The following is a 20241-nucleotide window of genomic DNA, read 5'->3' on the forward strand; positions in this document are numbered from 1 at the left end:
GGTTCTTCCTTCTAGAGACCTGGCTCCCTCTTTAATAACTATGTTCTGGATGTTAAAATTTGGTTGGGTCCAGAAACTAAGCTAAGGGTCATGACTTTTTATTGGTAACACCTCCCTCAGCCTGCTTCTCTTACACTCTTAAATTTTTCAGCTGATAGATATTGAGCAACACCCTTTTGGGCTGTCCAGCTATGTTCCTCCAAGGGACATCATGTTCCATTAACCATCTCCACAAGTCCCTATGGGTAAAGTCCCTTGGTTGCCCCACTGATGTGGCTGATTGTTATTGTAATTGTGGCCTCCTGGCTTCAGGAAGTTAAGACCTGCCTTCATCCCCATGGATATTAATGAGCCCAGCTCTGTGACTGCCTCTCCTACCATCATCCCTGGTCTGCAGAGAGCCACCAATAAACTTCTTATTGATGCTGGTGCCCCTCTTCCTATAGATTCCTGATGGCCTAGATGAATGGTGTATCCTCTGGGACTCTATCCTCAGCTGGGTCTTTCCGTCTCCCATGAAATAGCCATTCCATATTGGCCACCTCCCTGAGACTTTGTATTTCTTCCTCTATTGTATACCAGGGTAACTCAAGCATTTCCACTTCATTAAGCATGGGCCATTGTGTTCTCCAGGCTTCTAAGAATCACACTGACAGTAAATTTGCCCTGTCTCCGGGGGTCCTTGCTATCGTTAAATCCCGTGTCCCTAGAAAGTGCTCCCAAGTTAATGAATTCTTGCTTATCCAGTCTTACATTCAGGTCACCTTGATCAAGTACCTGCAAAATCCAATTCCAGTAGTATATCCCTGGCTTCTTCTGGTACATGCTCGGTAATTCTTACATGAAGCAACTTCGAGGTATTGTCTCTTTTCTTCCTTATCATTCCTTCCTCAGAATGTTCCCAGATGGGCCATTCTGTGACTTAATACTAATTAATGGTCTGGCAGCCTTGTGAGGAAGTAGGTGCAGCTCCTGAGTGTAACACCTATTGCATTGCTGGGGTGAGGTCTCTGTAGTATAGGGGAAGTGCTTACCCTTACTAGACAATCATGGGCCATCTCTGCAACTTCTGAGGGTTCAGAGTAATCTGCAGAACCAACATCCTCAGGGATGCCCTTGGGGACATCAATCCAGATGTACCCACCCCATGTTTCCATATTTTGAATTTTTTCAACCAGGGTCCTGACATTAATATAACACACTTTCTCTGGTTGAGTACTTAAATGTCTCTGAAGCTCTGCAACTCTATCAGGGCCCAAGTCTGCTACTCAGCTGTTTCTGCTCTTTTACTGAAGGCGATAAAAGCCTCTTTAAAAGCTACCAGAAAGGTCTCAGATTCTCATACTTAGCTTTAATTTCTTGTTGATGACTTTCTCATTGTCGCTCTGCAGAGCATCAATAAATCTTAGCCAACAATTAATAGCCAACTCCACTCTCCTGATAGGCATTATCCCTTCCCTTTCTTTTAAATGTCTGTACACCAGTAAGGGTGGTCTCATACAAGATTTTTTTCCCAGCTCAAAACTAATGAAATCTCTAGACATTTGGCCATCATCTTGTGTCAAAACCTCTCTGTGTCTCCATACCATTCAGGATATTGATTTGCCTGTTGGGCAGTAAGTGAGGCAGAACACAAACTCCCACTTACCCTCAATTTTCTTGGACAATTCCTGACACAATTTGTGTTAGCACTGGTCCTCTGAGAAGTAGCCACACAAATGGGAATAGATGAGCAAGAGATTAATTGGGGTAAACACCGCTAAGGGTAAAAGGGAAGGAGTGGGAGAAGGTGAGGAGAGGCTTTGGATGGCAATGCAGATCTGACGCTGATGAAGGAGAGGAGGAAAAGAAGGAGGATTTAATAGGAAGAGGCCTAGACTACAGTGCCATCCTAGGGTTTCAGCTAGGCTGAAGGGGAGCCCTGGAGCCAAAGACTCTGGTTAGAGAAGTCTCACGTCTCACAGAAATGCAACTACATTAGTACCATTTATTGGCAAAGATTAGCCCATGGGATGCATGACCTCAACATGATTGTGGTGGTGTATTCAGAAGGTCAGCAGCTGGGGCCATCAGTCAACAATGCTCTCCATCACAGGAGATCTGTGGTGAGTTTTCGTGGTTGTTAATAACAGAGGTAAAATTCCAGTTATATGGTTGCTTTACTACTTATGATCCCTTTAGTTTTTTCAGTTTATATTGATCAATGATGCATTATTCCAATCTTGTAAGAATATCTAATGTATTCATGTGTGAATTTACATTTGAATCAGCCACCAAATTGTACCTAAAAATCATCTCACCACAGATATAAGACATAAACTAAAGGTGTCATACAAGCAATACCAGAACTTTTATCAACTTGGATTATAAAATATATACCAGACTATAAATGTGTTCTGTAACAAAATAAATTCAATGAGATATTGTGTTATGTGTTGTGATAATTTTAATTTATTCAAGTTTGAAACCAAAAATCTTATGCATCATATCCAGATTGGCTGGTCATATATTTATTTCAGCAGCTGTTATACCATTTTCTCTTTTGCCACACAATATGGAATTACATATGGCAATGATAAAATTTTCTCACAGCAGTCATTTAGCATAGGAAGAAATCTCAACATGTTCATTTTTTTTTTCATTTTTTGGTAGTGTATACAAGGCTTACTGACAAGTTTAGCCTTCTGTGTTTTCAATCATCTTCTAAATTTTGAAGGCTTTGAACGTTCATTTGTGGAAACAACATTAAACATATGTTAAGGCCTTCATTTTCACTGGGTTTTGTACATTTGAAAAAGCATGTTTTAAATAATTTTAATTTAAGCAAGTACTTTTTTAGGAATGATATTCAAACAAAGTTGAAGTTTGCTGTCTATAGGGGAAAATGTCCTCAGTGTTTTTTTTTTTAATTTTCTCATCCAGATCCAGAATTTGACCATGAATATGCCACTTTATTTTTGCTTCATTATTAAAATCATCCAATATAAGGACATTTGTATTAATTAAATTAAAATCTTACCTAGTCTCAAGCATGAAAAGCATGCCATTTGATAAGCTTCATTTCTTAAAAAACCCAACATTTCCAAACTGATATGTTGCCAAAGTGAAAATAAACCTTCCCCACACCTTACTTTACAAATAACTGAATTGTTTTAATAAAAAATCAGACTCTGCCTTTTCAATTCTCCTATTAAAGTGATGTTTAAATTGAAAAATAAGTTGAGACACTAGTGAGCATTCTATGGGTGAGCAGGCATTCATCATACCACTGCTTTGAGACTCTCATTGGCTTGGATGGTTTCAGTATTTGTTACAATGTGCACAGTTGTTGCTACACCTGTAATGATTTCTAATTTTCCCCTTTTCTATTGTTCTCTAACAAAATCCTAGTCATCACCCACTATGTTGGTTTAATGGCCCACTAATGGGTCTCAACTTGTACTTTTGGAAAAGTCTCTCCTGGGAAATGAACTACAAGTTGCCAGTGTTTGGCAAGCTGGCATATCAGTTACATTTAAGAGAAGGAATGCAGATTCTTCCGAATTCTGGCAAGGTAGGTAAGTGGAAATTGGTTATAGATGCTTCTACTATAGTTTTATCTGGAAGGATTCTTCCCCACCTTCTCCTATGGCTAGTGTCATTCTGGGGATGATATCAAGCACCAAAATAAAAAAAAATAATAACAAACGAAAACCAGCAATGGCTAGAACAAATAATACAGTATGACAAAGTTGTGCTTATCCTAAGTGTGCAATGTTGATTTAACATTAGTGAATCTATAATGTAATTTGCCACATTCATAGACTAAATGAGGGGAGAAAAGGATGATTTTCTAAAAAAGAAATTCCAGAAAAAAGTATACAATGAAATTAAACAACCATTCTTTATTAATAAACAATTTAGGGACTTCCCTGGTGGTGCAGTAGTTAAGAATCCACCTGCAAATGCAGGGACATGTGTTCAAGCCCTTGTCCGGGAAGATCCTGCATGCCGGAGCAACTAAGCCCGTGCACCACAACTACTGAGCCTGCACTCTAGAGCCTGCGAGCCGCAACTCCTGAAGCCTGCATGCCCAGAGCCCGTGCTCTGCAGCAAGAGAAGCCACCACAATGAGAAGCCTGCACACCGCAACGAAGAGTTGCCCCCACTCACTGCAACTAGAGAAAGTCCGCGTGCAGCAACGAAAACCCAACACAGCCAAAAATAAATAAATGAATAAATAAATTTATAAAAAAATAAACAATTTAAAAACAACAATAGACTTCAGCAAACCTGGAATAGAAGGCTGGTCTTTAAAATGGTAAATGGACATCAAACAAACTAAACACCATACTTAATAGTACAATTAGAAACATTCTCTTTAAACAGAAGGATGACTCCTATAACCATTCTTGTTCAACATGGTACTGAATGTCTTAGCCAGTGCAGTAATACAGAATAAATATATGTATACATATATACATTATTAAGTGTATAAAAGTGAAAAGTAAACTGTTAATATGACTGTCTTCATATAAAACTCAAGAAAATCTACAGAAAATTATACTAATAGTATATATTAGTAGTTTGCTGGATGTAAGACTTATGCACAAAACAATTGCAGCAAATACAATTTTCATTGTGAATATACAATTTACAATAGCAAAAAAATGTTTTTTAAAGAATTTGAAATATACTATGAGTTAGCTCACTTGGAAGCTATTCCAACTCTCTTATTTGCTTTCTTGTACTGTAAAGTCTGGAAAGCTAAAAACAAGAAAGTAGATGTATATGAGTGTGTGTGTGTGTGTGTGTGTGTGTGTGTGTGTGTCTGTGTGTGTGCACACGTCAACCAGAACCCCTTACATTTGAGTTCTAAATGGGATCTTGGTTGTATCAAGCATATGCACCATCCTGAGACTTAGAGGTGTAACTGAATGACATGGGAGCCGTGTATGGCTCAGTGACATGGTCAACTGTGTATGATGGGAGGGGTCTCTGGTTCCTATGGAGTAGTCACAGCAGAGTGCCTGGAATGCATACATGTCAGTTAGCACACAGGCAGCAGTGGTGTTTCAGCTATAGCAGTCCCAAAGTGTGAGTGGACTTCCCCTGGCTGCGTAGCATCCAAGCCGGCTTTTCTGGCCCTCACAGAGTTTTTGTCAGCTATGGAATATATTTTATTAACAGTGTCTTATTTTTATAAAATAGCTATTAGAACGAATAGCTGGCATAGGCAAGTGGGAACTTTGATTGAAAGAGTACTTGACACCAAAATTGGTTGCAAGCCAAGGGCCCTGAAGGAAGTGGGAATCTGAAAAATGTTATCTGGCTTAGGTGGATCTGAAGACAGTAAGGATCCAAGTGACATTAGAGGATGAAATGTTGGTGTTCCATGGCACACAATGGTGAAACAGTTGCAGGAGTTTTCACGTGTGGTCACTTAAATTGAATGCCTTTGAAGTCAATGTGTCGGTGGACCAAACAGATGCTGTTAGGGACTCAGAGGACGCTCCCTTCCCCACAGCACTGAGAAACACATTAGTGCGAAGGGCATCTTCATCTTCGAAGTGTTCTGAAGTGGCTGGCTTGTGTAGGCCACAGATGAGATGGGAGATCCTGCCATTCACATGGTCACCCTCATTTCAGTGAGGATGATAGAATATAGAACAGTTCCATCAAGTCAAAGCATTTCCCCATGCCACTTTGTAGTCACAACCTCTATCCACTGATCAGTTTTTTATCCCTATAGTTTTATCTTTACCAGATTGTCTTATAAATGGAATCATATTATAGCTGCTTTAAATGTGTCAACCTGGGTAGAATGGACTAAATTTTCTAGGATTCACTTACCTATATGTCTGTGGTTAGAGTTAGTCACAAGAGAAATTATTAAGAGAGATTTTGAGAGTGGAAGTGAAGACATTGCCTCTTTGTAGTTCAAAGACGTTGCTGGCACACCTCAATGGTGTGAGACATCAGCCAAGCCTGCGACTGTTCCAAATTTCCCCTAGATCCTCTTTGCCTTTCTGACTACTGGGTATGGCATGTGTATTTAGATATATGTTTAGGGGCCCCAGATTCTGCATGACACCCATGCCACTAAGTATAGAGGCCCTAAGAACATTCTCAGTCTGTTCTCAAGGGCTCCAGTTTGTGCTTATGCATTATGGCTTGTGCTTGTTCTCCCCCAGGTTACACCTAGTTTTTCTTTCTGACTGTTTGCACTTTGGTCTTCAAGCTTCAGCATCAGATGTGAAGAGACAGCCTTACAGAAACTACTTAGCTCCCACAGTTGTGTGAGCTCAAATATCCGTAGTGATGAGCTGATTGCAAGGAATACCAGCCCCGAAGAGACACAAAGTAATTTCTCCAAGTCAGCACCCACACTCTCCTCCAGTTCCATGCCCATCTTCTCCTACAAGCAGCTAGAAATGGTGCAGGCTGTCTCCACTCAGTCTAAAATAAAATTTGTTTGGTGTTATAAGAAAGTGATGGGAATATACAGGGATAGGAGTGAGTTGAGAGGAGCGGGGGAGTAAATAATGGGATCTCATAGATTTTTTTTAAATCTCTATAAATACATCCAAATTAAATTATAATATATGTAAGCAAATTTTAAACCAAAGAGATGTTCCACTATTCATACTACTATAGTCATTCCCTTTTTTATCACTCAGTACCCAGAACATCTTTCTCTCTCAGTAAAAATTAAGCTACCTTTGTGCTTTGAACATGTGTATAGTAATGTTCTGAATTCCATGGACCCTGTTCCATGACTGACATTTAGATTTACACAAGTTTTTCTCCAGTACACACTGTGCCACAGTGCCCATTCCAGGGCATATGTCACAGCAAATTTGAAGGGATGTTTTTGTCACATAGATTAGGAAATGGCACTGTGCAGTCAGTGTGTCTCCACTTTGGTCCTAATGGATGCTGTCTGTCTTTTATCCACTCCAGATGCCTTCATGACAACCACTGGACTACATCAGAGCCACAAAATTTCTTGCTCTGCCCAAGGTGAAATCTGGGAATTGAGTTGAAGAAAGTGGAGGTTAGATGGCTTGGGGATGAAACTCAGGGCTCCAGGTACTGATGATCCCCCAACTCCCTCCTTTCACTTCCTACAAACTGTAATCAATGTTCAAGAAGAAGCTTTCATGAAATGATCCACGGTCCTGAAAACAAAAACTCTAAAAGAAGCACTGGACTTGTAATCATCATTCTAATCTTTCTCTTTTCTCTAGCCTGTGACTGAAGTGAGAGGTACAAATTGTCCAGAAAGCAAAAGCTTACATTGGAGGACTGACACTCATCCACCCAAAAGGTCAGTTGTTCTGTCTATTTGTCCTACCCAGAATCCTTACTTCTTTTCAAAATAAAGAGTGATGTTGTTTGTTATGTAAGTGATGTTAAATGTTGTTTGTTGTATATCCTGGATTACTTTTTCCAACCATGAGCCAACAGGGTCAGGACCAAAAGGTCCTGCCTCACCACTCAAATCTGGGCAATCCCTAGCACTCACATTACTTCAGTGTAGCCCCAGAGATTTGTAAATAAAACCTGATGAATGAGGACACACATTATTCTGGGGAGGAGACTTGGAGACAAGGTGACTAAGCCAGATGCCATATCTGGAGACTGGCAGAAGCAGGGATGTTATCTGGCCAACAGGACTTTTGCAAGGGATGCCCACTATCTCAATGGAGTAAGTGGAAGTAAGGCAATTCCCACTGTTAATTTACACACTTTCCCCCCCCCACACACACTTTTTATTGTTTGAATTATTTCTCAAAGAGCATATAGCACATATTTTTTAAGATTTACAAAAATAGGAATTGTATAGTGATATTATTAAACTTCTCACATACCTTTCATCAGTCTTCATCCTAAATACCTACCAATAAAATACTGTACTCCTTATCCATGTACCCAAGAAATTTTGACACAAAACAATATGAATAAAAAATATCAGTCAAAGTAACTATATGGGTAAAAACAAAAGTCAGAATTTTATTATGTTTTTGGCTTGTAACTCCTCTTTTTTTCCCCTACATTATTTAAAAGACAAATACATAAAATAATCATTATAAATATATATTAATGGGCACAACATGTATATAGATGTAATTTGTGACAATAATAACATAAAGGGAAAGGATAAAATTGTATAGAAGCAAAATTTATGTAAAGTATTGAAACTAAGTTGGTATTAATTCAAGCTAGATTGCTATAACTTGAAGTTACTAATTGTAATCCCCACAGTAACCTCTATGAAAAAAGTGTATAAATTACTTAAACACAAAAGAAAGCAATGGGGGAACTGAGGACAAAATAGGTATAAGATATATAGAAAACAAATAGTGAAATGACAGAGAGAAGTCCTTTCATATTAGTAATTACTAATTAGTAATTAGTAAATGTGAATGGACCAAACTTTCCAATTAAAGTACAAACATTGAAAGAATGGATAAAATAACATGATCAAACTATATGCTGTCTACAAGAGACTCATTGTAGATCCAAAAACACAAGTAGTGTGAAAGTAAAATGATAGAAAAGATATTTCATGAAAATTGTTATCAAAGAAAAGCTGGGTGGCTATACTAACAGTAGACAAAATCAACATTAAGTAAAAAGAAAAATTACAAGATATGAAGAAATATATAATATATTGATAAAAGGGTCAATACATCAAGAAGATAACAATTATAAACATATGTACACCTAACAAAAGAGCCCCAAAATATAAAAAGGAAGAACTGATAATTGAAGGGAGAAATAGTTCTGGAATAATAGTTGGAGAATTTAATACTCCGTTTCCACTAATGGATGGCACAACTATACAGAAGATCAATAAGGATAATAGAGGACTTGAATAATACTCTAAAATCCAGTAGGCCAGATAAGTATATACAGAACACTCTACCCAACAACACCAGAATACACATTCTTCTCAAGTACATATGAAACATTCTCCAGGATAGACCATATATTAGTCCAGAAAACAAGTCTCAAAACATTTTAAAAGATTAAAATCATACAAAATATCTTCTAAAACAACAATGGATGAAACTAGAAATCAGTAACAGAGGAAAACTGGGAAATTTACAAATATGAGGAAATTTTAAAAAGCACTTATAAATAACCAATGGGTCAAAGAAGAAATCACAAGGGCAATTAGAAAATATTTTAAGAATGAAAACAAAAACACAATATACCAAACTTATGGGATGCAGCTAAAGCAGTGCTGAGGGAAATGTATAGCTGTAAACATGTACGTTAAAAAGGGGGGCACACTAAACCCAAAACTAGCAGAAAGAAGGAAATAATAAAGATTATATTAGAAATAAATAGTGACGAGAAATCAGTCGACAAAATCTTCAACATGGAATTACCCTATGACCCAGCAATACCTTCCTAGATGTATACAAAAAAAAAATTGAAAACAGGTGTTCAAACAAGAATTTGTATACAAATTTTCATAGCAGCACTATTCATGATAGCCATTAGATGGAAATAACCCAAATGTCCATCAGCTGCTGCATTAATAAAGACAATGTGGCATATCCATGCAATATAATATTACTCAGCCATAATAAGGAATGAAGTAGTAAAACTACATGGGTGAACTTTGAAAACATCATGTTAAGTGAAAGAAACCAGAAACAAAAGGTTATATATTGCATGATTCCATTTATATGAAATATCAAGAATAGGAAAACCCATAGAGACAGAATGCAGATTTGTGGTTGCCAGAGGTTGTGGGGAGGGAGTAATAGGGAATGATTGCTTAATAGATATGGGATTTTCTTTTGGGGTGATGAAAAAGTTTATGGAACTAGATAGGGGTGATGGTTGCAAAACACTGTCAATGTACTAAATGCCACTGAATTGTACACTTTCAAATGGTTAAAATGTTGAATTTTACGTTAGATATATTGTGTCTTAATTTAAAAAGAAAAATGGTTTAGGTAGTGTGGTAGAGAGAATTCTAAGATACCCCCCACAAGATTCCAGACCCCTGGTTATTCTATCACATGCTAATCAAGGCACTTCTGCAATTCAATTTTTCACATGTAATTAAAGTCCCAAATGAGTTGGCTTTAAAAGGTTAAGATTATCTAGGTGGATTGGACTTAATCACATGAACCATTCAAAAGTAGACAATTTTCTCCAGCTGGAAGCAGAAGTGGAAGTCAGAGAAATTCAAAGTGTGAAAGGGATTTGAAGTAAGGGCAATTCTCTCTTGCTGTGATTGAGAGAACCACATGGTAAGATATGAGAGCAATCTGCAGTTGCTGAGAGCAGTCCCTGGTTGACAGCTAGTAAGAAAACTGAGACTTCAGTCCTACATCCTCCAGGAACTGAATTCTGACAATAACAAGAATGTGTTTAAAAGCAGATTTTTCCCTAGGTTTGTCACCAGATGAGGACACAGCAAGCCAACTTCAGCCTTGTGATTCTCTGAGCAGGGAACCCAGCCTTGTTGTGCCTGATTTCTGACCTATGGAAACTGTGAGATGAATTTTGTTGTATATGCCTCTAAGTTTATGGTGATTTGTTACACAGCAATAAAAGACATGGAAATATGTCCAAATATACTGTTAAGTTTTTTTAAAAAGTCTCAGAAAACTCTACATGGTTCAACTAAAATATGTGCATATATATTATGTTATTTTAGTAACATATTTTAATAAAGAAAACAACTTTTGTAATGTGATTAAGATTGGGAAAGCCATTAGAATCTCCTTTATTTCTACTACAGAAGGGAGATTTATTTTAAACCATTCTTATTAGTATTATGAAGAAAAACTGAGTTTTAATAGCATTTGGGTACGAAACTTTCTTTAACAAAATCCTACTAAGCTTAACAAAGGGATGTTTTACATTAGCCAATAGAATTTTTTTTTTTTTTTTCCGGTACGCGGGCCTCTCATTGTTGTGGCCTCTCCCGTTGTGGAGCACAGGCTCCAGACGCGCAGGCTCAGCGGCCATGGCTCACGGGCCTAGCCACTCCGCGGCATGTGGGATCTTCCGGGACCGGGGCATGAACCCGTGTCCCCTGCATCGGCAGGCGGACTCTCAACCACTGCGCCACCAGGGAAGCCCAGCCAATAGAAATTTTTAAACAATAATTTTCCCACTAGTCTTTGCTGTATGACATGCTGTATTAAAATGTTTCAAAATTTTTTAAAGCTTTTGAAGTAACAAAAGAACAAATAATGTTTTATGACCATGAAATTTTTACAAGTTTTAGCATTAGAAAAAAATTGTAATCATTAAAAAAAAAAACCTAGTTGAGTGGTGAACAATAGTTTCTTGTGCTGAGTAAATGGGGAAAAATGTAGTGACTTTAAAATTATTTTTCTTCAAACTTTCATCTTGCTGTTAAGCATAGTTCTGTACCTTTCCTAAAGGAGAAGCTCACATTTATATAATTCTTCCCTGATTTAATAACATTTTACTTTATATAAGTATATGCATAGAAAACGATTTCCAATAATATACACCAAAGTAGATGGTTTTATTTTTGAAAAACAATTCAATCATTAAAATTAAACAATTTAGAAAGAACAGAGACTGAAATAAATGTAGAAGAAAAGGAAATTACAGATCAATGAGGGACGTGTGTGTGTTTGTGTGTGTCTTAACCAATTTCAGGGTTTACCAAAATAGATTGTTTGCTTGTACAGAAATCTTAGGGAAATGTATTCAGTTTGAAACTTTTCCCTTCAACCTAAAAATCTGTTCTTAAGTGTTACTCTATTTAGAAGCTACGTAACATCCTAAATATTAAAGAACAATTTTAAGTATTTCATCCTTGCTTGAGCTAAGAAAGTATTCCTACACATAAATACATACAAAATAAAACTTCTGAAAGACTATATAGCAAACTCATGCACTTTCTACATTATTCATATCTGTATTACTTTACTTTTAAAAACCCAACCATTAAGGATAATAAAGATATTTAAAAATAGAAGTTGAACTACACTAAGAATTAAAGAAAATAAATCAGCAAATTAATGGGATAATTTTTAAAACCCATCAAAGTGTTTCCCAGGCTTGCCTGATCTTATAAATTACCTGGGGTACTTCTGAAAATACACTCTCATGTCCCATCCGAGACCTACTAAATCAGAACTTCCAGAGGAAGAACCTGTGTATCTAGGTGTTATTTCCATATCTAGGATGAAATCCCAAAAGGGGCAGATTTGGAAAATCCTGGCAGATGAGACTTAACAACAACAACAACCCTAAAAACTAAAAACAAATAAATGCAACAGAAACAAAATTTTGCCTTCAAATGAAGTACAAAGGAGCCATACACAAGGATGTTCACTGAAACTATGGCTATATTAGAAAAAAGTAGGGAAAAAGTTTAAATGTGCATCAACAGGAAAACAATAAAATGAATTAAAATACAATTATACAATGGAATACTATACTGCTGTAAAAATAAAGGACCTACATCTATATGTATATCAACATAGATGAATCTCAAAAAATGGACTTGAGGATATGGGGAGGGGGAAGGGTAAGCTGTGACAAAGTGAGAGAGTGGCATGGACATATATACACTACCAAACGTAAAATAGATAGCTAGTGGGAAGCAGCCGCATAGCACAGGGAGATCAGCTCGGTGGTTTGTGACCACCTAGAGGGGTGGGATAGGGAGGGTGGGAGGGAGGGGGACGCAAGAGGGAAGAGATATGGGAACATATGTATATGTATAACTGATTCACTTTGTTATAAAGCAGAAACTAACACACCATTGTAAAGCAATTATACTCCAATAAAGATGTTAAAAAAAAACAACGGCAAAAAAACAAAAAACAAAAAACATGATTTCTAAGAAAAAGTAGGTTGTGTAAGAAAAGTAGGTTGCGTGTTTGTGTATGTATGCATATATATGTGTGTATGTATATATACACACACATTAAAAGTACATAAAATAACTGTGTTTATATATATATATACACATGTACGTATTTATTATATATATTTTCAAACTATATATATTATAAAAGTATGGATGTATGCTATATTCTCTCAATCTAGTTTTATATAACTCCAATATTTCATAAATTAGTATGATTGATTACAACCTGTGTTGGTGAGGGTGTGAACAATCTGTTTGGAGGGCAATCTGCCTATACACATTTATTGAAACAGTACTGGTTACTGTAAATATATGGAAATAATACCCATATGAGTCAATTGGGGATTGGTTAAATAAATTATGATAATTTGAACAGTTTTGAGACATTAAAAACAGGGAGAGTAGTAAAATTGTTACTAACCTGAAAATATTTTTAAGCAAATAAATAAGCAAGTAGCAGACTAGCTTATGGTATATTATTCTATTAAAATAGATACATGAATAAATTATGTATAATACTGAGTAGAGAACATTTACTAAGATTATACACTAAAATATTTATCTTTATACATTACAAGTTTATATATATATATATATATATATATTTTATATAAGAAATCTCCAAAGACCAAAACATAGGCTCATCTTTAAGAAAATTTTATATGGAATGAACTGAAATAAATATTTTTAAATGACCATTCGATCTTCAACTGACTCAAATGGTTCAGAAAATAATATGTCCTTCTACATGAAGAGAGAATGATAAAGCAAATGTAGCAAAATGTTAAAACTGGGGAATACAGTGAAGGACATGTGGGGGTTCTTTGTGCTATTTTCAAAACTATTCTGTAATTTTGAGGCTATTTCATAATAATAACAATGAGAGCTTTTTGCTTTGTTTCATTTTGTTTTTTTGCCCATGACATGGATTCCCAACCCTACCTAATATTAAGAATTGTGTAAAAAACCTAAATGCAAGTTCTCAGGCCTGGCTCCAATCTACTGAACTAGAATCTTCAGAGAATAGTCTGGGAATGTTAATCTCAGGTGTCTGCTATTATCTGGCAGGTATAGAAAACATTACCTGATGACTATGACAACACTTTTTAAAGAATAAATGAAATAAGACAAAATGAAACAAAATAAAACAAAATTTAAAAAATATAGTAAACCAGTGTTGGTGAACACATAAGAAAACAGGAATGCTCATACATTATAGGTGCCAAATTGGGACAATATTTTTCAAGGCCAATGTCTATGCCAGTTAAAAGCATCCATAATCATGTACAGCAATGACCATTCTAGGAATTTAATACCTTCATATTATTATCAAAAATTTATGTACAAAGAAGTTCAATCAACGATGTGTCTCATAATGAAAACTACAGACAGCCCAATATCCATAAACATGGGAATGGATGTGTGTGTATTATCTTTATTTTGAAGGTAAATATTTGGACTGATTTAGAGTAAAAGTGAATAGTATAATTCCTGAGGCAGGGATAAAAACGATATTGTCCTTCCACTTTATCTTAATTCTAAATTTTACCGAGGGCTTTTTCTGGCACCTTGGGAGCTTGCTCAGCCCAGGCTTAGGACAACCTAGATGTGCCAGAGATTTTAACATTCCTAGGGTAACATCCACCAATAAAGGATCCACATCTGTGGATAAATGCTCCAGTTTCCCATCTCTTATTGGGATAATTCTGAGGAGCATTGTACATGGTTCCTTAGACTTAGAGGGTCCCCAGCAGGATTGGACCAATTGCCTTTTGGCTATGTCTGTCTCTGGTGCTATATTTTTTAAAAAACATTTTCATCCTAAAATTATATACAAAATAACATTTGTTATATACTATTTTAAAGATTTATGTATTTTTATCTAAATATTTAGTGTCTGTATTTAAGTGTATAACAGGAATAACACACTTCGTTTTTTTTTCCAAATAGTTAACCAATTATATCAGCACCATTTCTTCAGTAATCTAACCTTTCACCACTGATTCAAAATATTTCAATAAGATTACTAATATTTCTCCATATTTGGGTTTGAAAATTGGCTTTCTCTTCTGTTTCATTTGTCCTATATTTATTCTGGTATAATATTGTTTTAATATTGTGGCTTCACAATACTTTTTACCTGTTAGCATAACTTTCCCAAATTACTGTTCTGAATTGTTGGAAGACCTCAGTGTTGCTCTATTTTAGAAGCTATGCTAGAGTCTTTTTGTAAAGTGAAGTTGTACTAATATAATTTAAATATAATTTAGAGGAGATGATACATTTGTCACAGGTTCTCAAAATCTGAAAATCCACCATCAAGACTCCATTAGACTCACTGCCTCATCTCATGAAAGGACTGCACAGAGGCCCTTCATAAGGGAAACCAGCAGTATAGGTTTATATTCCAAAGTCCTTAAAAGGGGGTGAGGGTGCAATCTGGAGGGTCTATATTTATAGGATGATTCAACAGCAGAAACATGTTGCCAAGTTTTTGCAAATTGAATCGGTTTTCAACTGAAAATAATTGTATTGTCTAATTATAACAACCAAAAAATGAATGCATGCTGATGGGAAACAGAACAAAAACAATCACCCACCCCTTCAAAAAGTAAATAAACAGAAAGGGAAATAATTAGAGTGAAAGTGTTTTTAAAAATGTTACCTACTACCTATTTTCCAGACTCCCTAGCCTTGCACACCCCTCCCCCGTCCCGGTTCCAGCCTGGGACAAAACCAACAAGACTAATAGGGTCAATTCTAGGCTTTACTTGTCGGTGAGTGGAAGGGAAAGAAGTGGGCATTTAATATTATAGAAGAGGAAGACGCAATTCTTTAAAAGCTCCAGCAGAAATCAGGACAAAGGCAAATACGACAAAATATTATGACCCGTTTGGTGTCGAGGATGCTAAATAGGAAAATAAATAAATAGATAAACAAACAAATAAATAAATAAATAACGGATGGGCAGTACCCAGTGGTATTGGTGGGGGGAAGGTGGGAATGAGGAGAAAGGTGGCCCCGCCCACAACCCACTGCAGCTCCTCAGGTACGAACCATAATTGGAGATCTGAGCTCACAGTGACGTAGCCCTTACGAGACCTAGAGCCCGCCCTTGGATTAGTCTCTCCTCCCAGTTGCAGTCCTTAGTCGTTTGTGGCTGTATGCCGGCTCGCTATTGCCTTGAAGACGGGCGAACCTGTTCCCAGGAAGGAGGAAGTCGTAGAAGCTGACCCAGATTCTTGGCAGGTTGGAGGGTGCTGACTGGGGAGGGGAGCGGGGGCCTCAGGGCAAAGACCAGAGCGGGTCCAGGACTGGATTCTCTCTGTCCCTTACCCGATGTCCACACGTTTGGTGCAAGAAATAGAGGGCTTGGTGGGAGGAGATCAAGAGGGGCCAAGGGTTAAGAATGGGTACCAGTTGGCACCTCCTAGGAGGTGGGCGATCGGGCGACGCCTGGAAGGGAAGGACTAGAAAAGGAGACGGCGAGGAAACGGTCTGATTCCTGCAGGGCGACGGGAGGGGGCGCGCAACCGGTGACCCTGGGTTGGGGATGGCGGACTCTGCATCGGGTCTAGGCCACTGTTCCCGGTATTTCTTCTCCACCCTCCTTCCATTTTGGAGCCGGAAATGGTGGGCTGCGGGAACTCCGGGGAGGGGTGGGGGAAGGGGACCGGGGCGGCTGCTGCAGAGGATAGGGACAGGGATTAGGTCTGGGAAGCACGTCCTTTCTGTAGAGGAGGCAGTCGATCGGGCGGGCTACTGACTTCGGGATATAGGCGGGGAACGAGAAACAGTTTCCGGTCCCTGCGGGTCGGTGTGAGCGTGGGCGCTACCTGCGGACCCTCGGGTAAGCCTGACAAAGCGCTGACGCCGCAGCGGGGACAGGTTTGCAATGCCCACGTTACCTCTTCATCCATCTTGATGCATAAAATGGTGGGCAGTGGCCCGAGGGTGAGCTCCAGAAAGTCCACTGGGTCCCAAAAGGTCCTGGCAGATACCCAGATTGAAATTCTTTATAAATGAACCACGTAGCCACCCAGCAACCTCTTCGGACTCCCACGCCCCGCAAGTTGTCCATTTGCGTTCAAGAAATGGTAATTAGATGACGGGAAGGACGAGACAGTGGAGATAAGGGGCCTAAAGAAGAGGTGAAACTGGTTTGGAAATAATCAGCTTTGATTTCTTCTGGAAGGCAGGGTAGCGCGTCACAGGGCGGGAAAAGAAGCTGTGAGACAGGATGGAGGAGAAAGAGAAGGCAGCAACACATTTCTAGCAGAGTCCTAAACCAACAACGGAGCTGGTGTCCCCTGATACTGGTCCTTTAGTTTGTCAGTCCTGGCCATTGTCGAATTTCTGTCTGCAGGTCTTTAGGTCCGTTGGTGCAGCAGATTTCAAGGCTACGAGAGGAATATTGCTTCTGATTCCTGCAGGTATGGGAGGTGCCTGGGACCCTTTGGTGTAGGGGTATCAGGGATCAGAACAGAATTTGGGGGACTCCCAGCCCTCCCTGCCCCACTTAAGTGCAGGAGAAATCTGGCCGAGTCTTTAGAAACTGTGGGCCTGTGGCTGGTGAGGGAAGAAGGGAGTAAAGGGGCAAGCTCTGGGGTGCCCCTGGAGGGCATATCAAGATCCCTGGAGGCTAAGACCTGGTTTTTCAGCGACGGTCCAGCCCACTACCTGTCCTACGTTTCTGTGCCAGGAGTGGCCCTGGGACGGATTTTCAGGGAAAATGGTGGGCTTTGGGGCAGGGCTAGATCTGCGGCACCCCTTAGAGGGCACACGAAGTCTCTCAGGTGGGAAAACCTTTGCTCACAGAGCTCTGAATCCTGTTCTTACAAAACATTCAATCCTTTTATCTACTAGGAAGAAGAAGCAGGAAAAAAAAATCTCAAGATGGAAAATGTCCCCAAGGAAAGCAGAGGAGAGGAGCAAGTTCCAGTGCAGAATGAGGAAGCCCGCCCTTTGGGAGGTGGTGAAGGCCAAGAACCTGGAGGAAACATTAGAGGGGAATGGGCTCCACCTGCCCAAGATTTTAGAGAGGGTATGCCCAATAGGCTTGTCAATAACATTGACATCATAGATGGAGATGCAGATGATATGGAAAGGTTCATGGAGGAGATGAGAGAGCTAAGGAGGAAAATTAGGGAGCTTCAGTTGAGGTACAGTCTGCGCATTCTTATTGGAGATCCTCCTCACCATGATCATCATGATGAATTTTGCCTTATGCCTTGAATGCTGAGGTTAATAATCGTATACCCCCCTGCTTCCCAAACTTGCATTTTCTTGATGTACCCTTTACTGTGAACCTTTTGTGTTCTGTCATTTTTCTGATTGGAGATTTAATTTTCACTTTTGACTTAGTCTGTAAGTTTTTCTGTCAGCAGGGGAGATTTTATCAACTTGCATGGAAAGATGTCTATTGCATATTGTAAAGCTAATAAAGCAGTTTAGAAAGCAGTCTGTAGATATACTATCTCATTTAAAAGCATGTATAATATAATATATATACACATCAGAATGCATCTTTTTCTTATTTTCTTTATTTTTTTAATGTTTTTTCTCATTTTTCCAAAATGAATACACATGTGTCAGAAAAAAATGTAAGATGTAAATAACTTACCAATCAGCTTATAAAGGGAATGGAGACAATAAATACTTGAGGCACAATTTAAAGACATAAATCTTATATTACCTCTGGATCTCTTATTTAGAAGCACAAACCTGGCAATTATTACAGATATGTTTCTTTAAAATCAGCCTATTTGTCTATAAAATGAAGATAGTACATGCTTTATAGAGCTACTGTGGGAATCAAATTAGGTAATGACCGAACTCTGTGGCTGGCTCAGTCGACACATGCAAGGCCCAGCCCTCTAGGTGTCCTTCATATTTAGGTAAGGACCAAAGGAGTAGGCCTACCAGCAAGTCCAATTGACTGCCAGGTAGGAGACACCTTTCTACACCTATGCTGCTGTGTCTCCTTTCCCTGGATAATGCCATGACTGCGAGGCACTCCTTCCCCTTCTGCTAGGTGTTCCTCCCTCCACTGGTCCCCACCACTGCTGATGTGCTGGAGTCTTAAAGGTGACAAAGACCCACTGATATTTTTGGAGCCCTCAGTGGTCTGAATCCCCAGTTTGCCCATTCAGAAATGTAGAGGATGCCCCTTCCTGCTTTAGAGTTATACTTAATTCAGGTGGGTACTTCCCCAGTGCTGCTTAAGGATCCAAACAGCCCTTTGCGGCTTTTCTCAGACTTTTGTCCTCACCCCCCATTCCCCAAGATAAATCTGAGTGACACTCATGATAGTGTGCTCAGAATTCAACTATCTCTTCTATCCTCCCATGAATATGGCCCAGTCTTCTTGGCAGTCCATTTTCTGCATAGACACTGCTACAGGTTTCACTCTTTGTATACACAGGTGTTGGGGTGGCTTTATGTCCCCAAGACTGTTCTGGTCCACACCACCCTCACCGCAGGAATCTTTGGTAGTCTCTACTCACACCAACCTACATGGATCCAGAGCAGTTTTCCTCTTCCTTTACTTTGATTTTTGCTCTGCTCAATAAACCTGTAATCACAGATCAGCGGGAAACAGGATGAGACTGGGGATCCAGGAGACGGACCCTTGTTTTAGGACATGTTCCACCACCCAGTCATCACTGCTCCCTAACTAGACTTCCCTTCTTACAGTAAATATATTCTCTCATTTGTCCTGGTACCCTCAGTGCCTAGCACAAGTTCTGGTAAGTTGTACGGCACTGCAGGTAGTTATAACCGAGTTGAAAGTCCTGCAAGCTGGGCCCAGGTTTGCCTCTGATCATTTGTGAGCAAGTGACTTCTTTTCTCTGCAGACTGTAGCTTGCAATTGAAAAAGGAACACAATAGAGAAAGCATTATACATCAGTTTCAACACATGGATGTTGTAATATTAATATATGTCAGTGTTTATCAACATGTGTTATAAAGACCAGCTGCATCAGAATCACCTGTGAACTGGTTAAAAATTCAGGAAACTAGATTTTACTCCACACCCACTGCATACTACAAGTTCATCAGACATCTCTGGACTTAAAGTGGAGGCCCCAACTTTAGTTCAAGTTTGGACACTCCCCTCCTCATTACACACACACACACACACACACACACACACACACACCAGCCTTTATTTTACCACTAGGCCATCCCGTTTTTAAAGAGACAACTGTTTTATTTTTATGCTGTTATCTTTAGTGCATAGGTTGTAACCTTGGCTGCAGGCTTGAATTACCTCAGATTTTAAAGTGGAGCTCAGGACCCAATTCCAACCTATTGAATCAGACTCATTAGAAGTGAGATCAGGGGATCATTACATTGTAAAAGCACCCACA

General features: G+C 38.8%; 1 protein-coding gene across 4 annotated transcripts; it reads left to right on the plus strand.

The window, feature by feature from the left end:
* Positions 1 to 15958: 15958 nt before the first annotated feature.
* Positions 15959 to 18328, plus strand: BEX5 (brain expressed X-linked 5). 4 transcript variants are annotated; one of them, XM_067722966.1, is made up of 3 exons: positions 15959 to 16117; positions 17235 to 17301; positions 17735 to 18328. In XM_067722966.1, exon 3 carries the CDS (start codon positions 17765 to 17767, stop codon positions 18101 to 18103), a length of 339 nt encoding a protein of 112 aa, XP_067579067.1. In that variant the 5' UTR covers positions 15959 to 16117; positions 17235 to 17301; positions 17735 to 17764; the 3' UTR covers positions 18104 to 18328. The 4 variants fall into 4 exon arrangements, with proteins under 4 accessions (XP_067579067.1, XP_067579068.1, XP_067579069.1 ...); XM_067722967.1 differs by having other exon boundaries at positions 15973 to 16113; XM_067722968.1 differs by lacking the exon at positions 15959 to 16117 and adding an exon at positions 16221 to 16501.
* Positions 18329 to 20241: the final 1913 nt, after the last annotated feature.

Source organism: Pseudorca crassidens, chromosome X (genome assembly GCF_039906515.1).
Source record: "Pseudorca crassidens isolate mPseCra1 chromosome X, mPseCra1.hap1, whole genome shotgun sequence".
NCBI lineage: Eukaryota > Metazoa > Chordata > Mammalia > Artiodactyla > Delphinidae > Pseudorca > Pseudorca crassidens.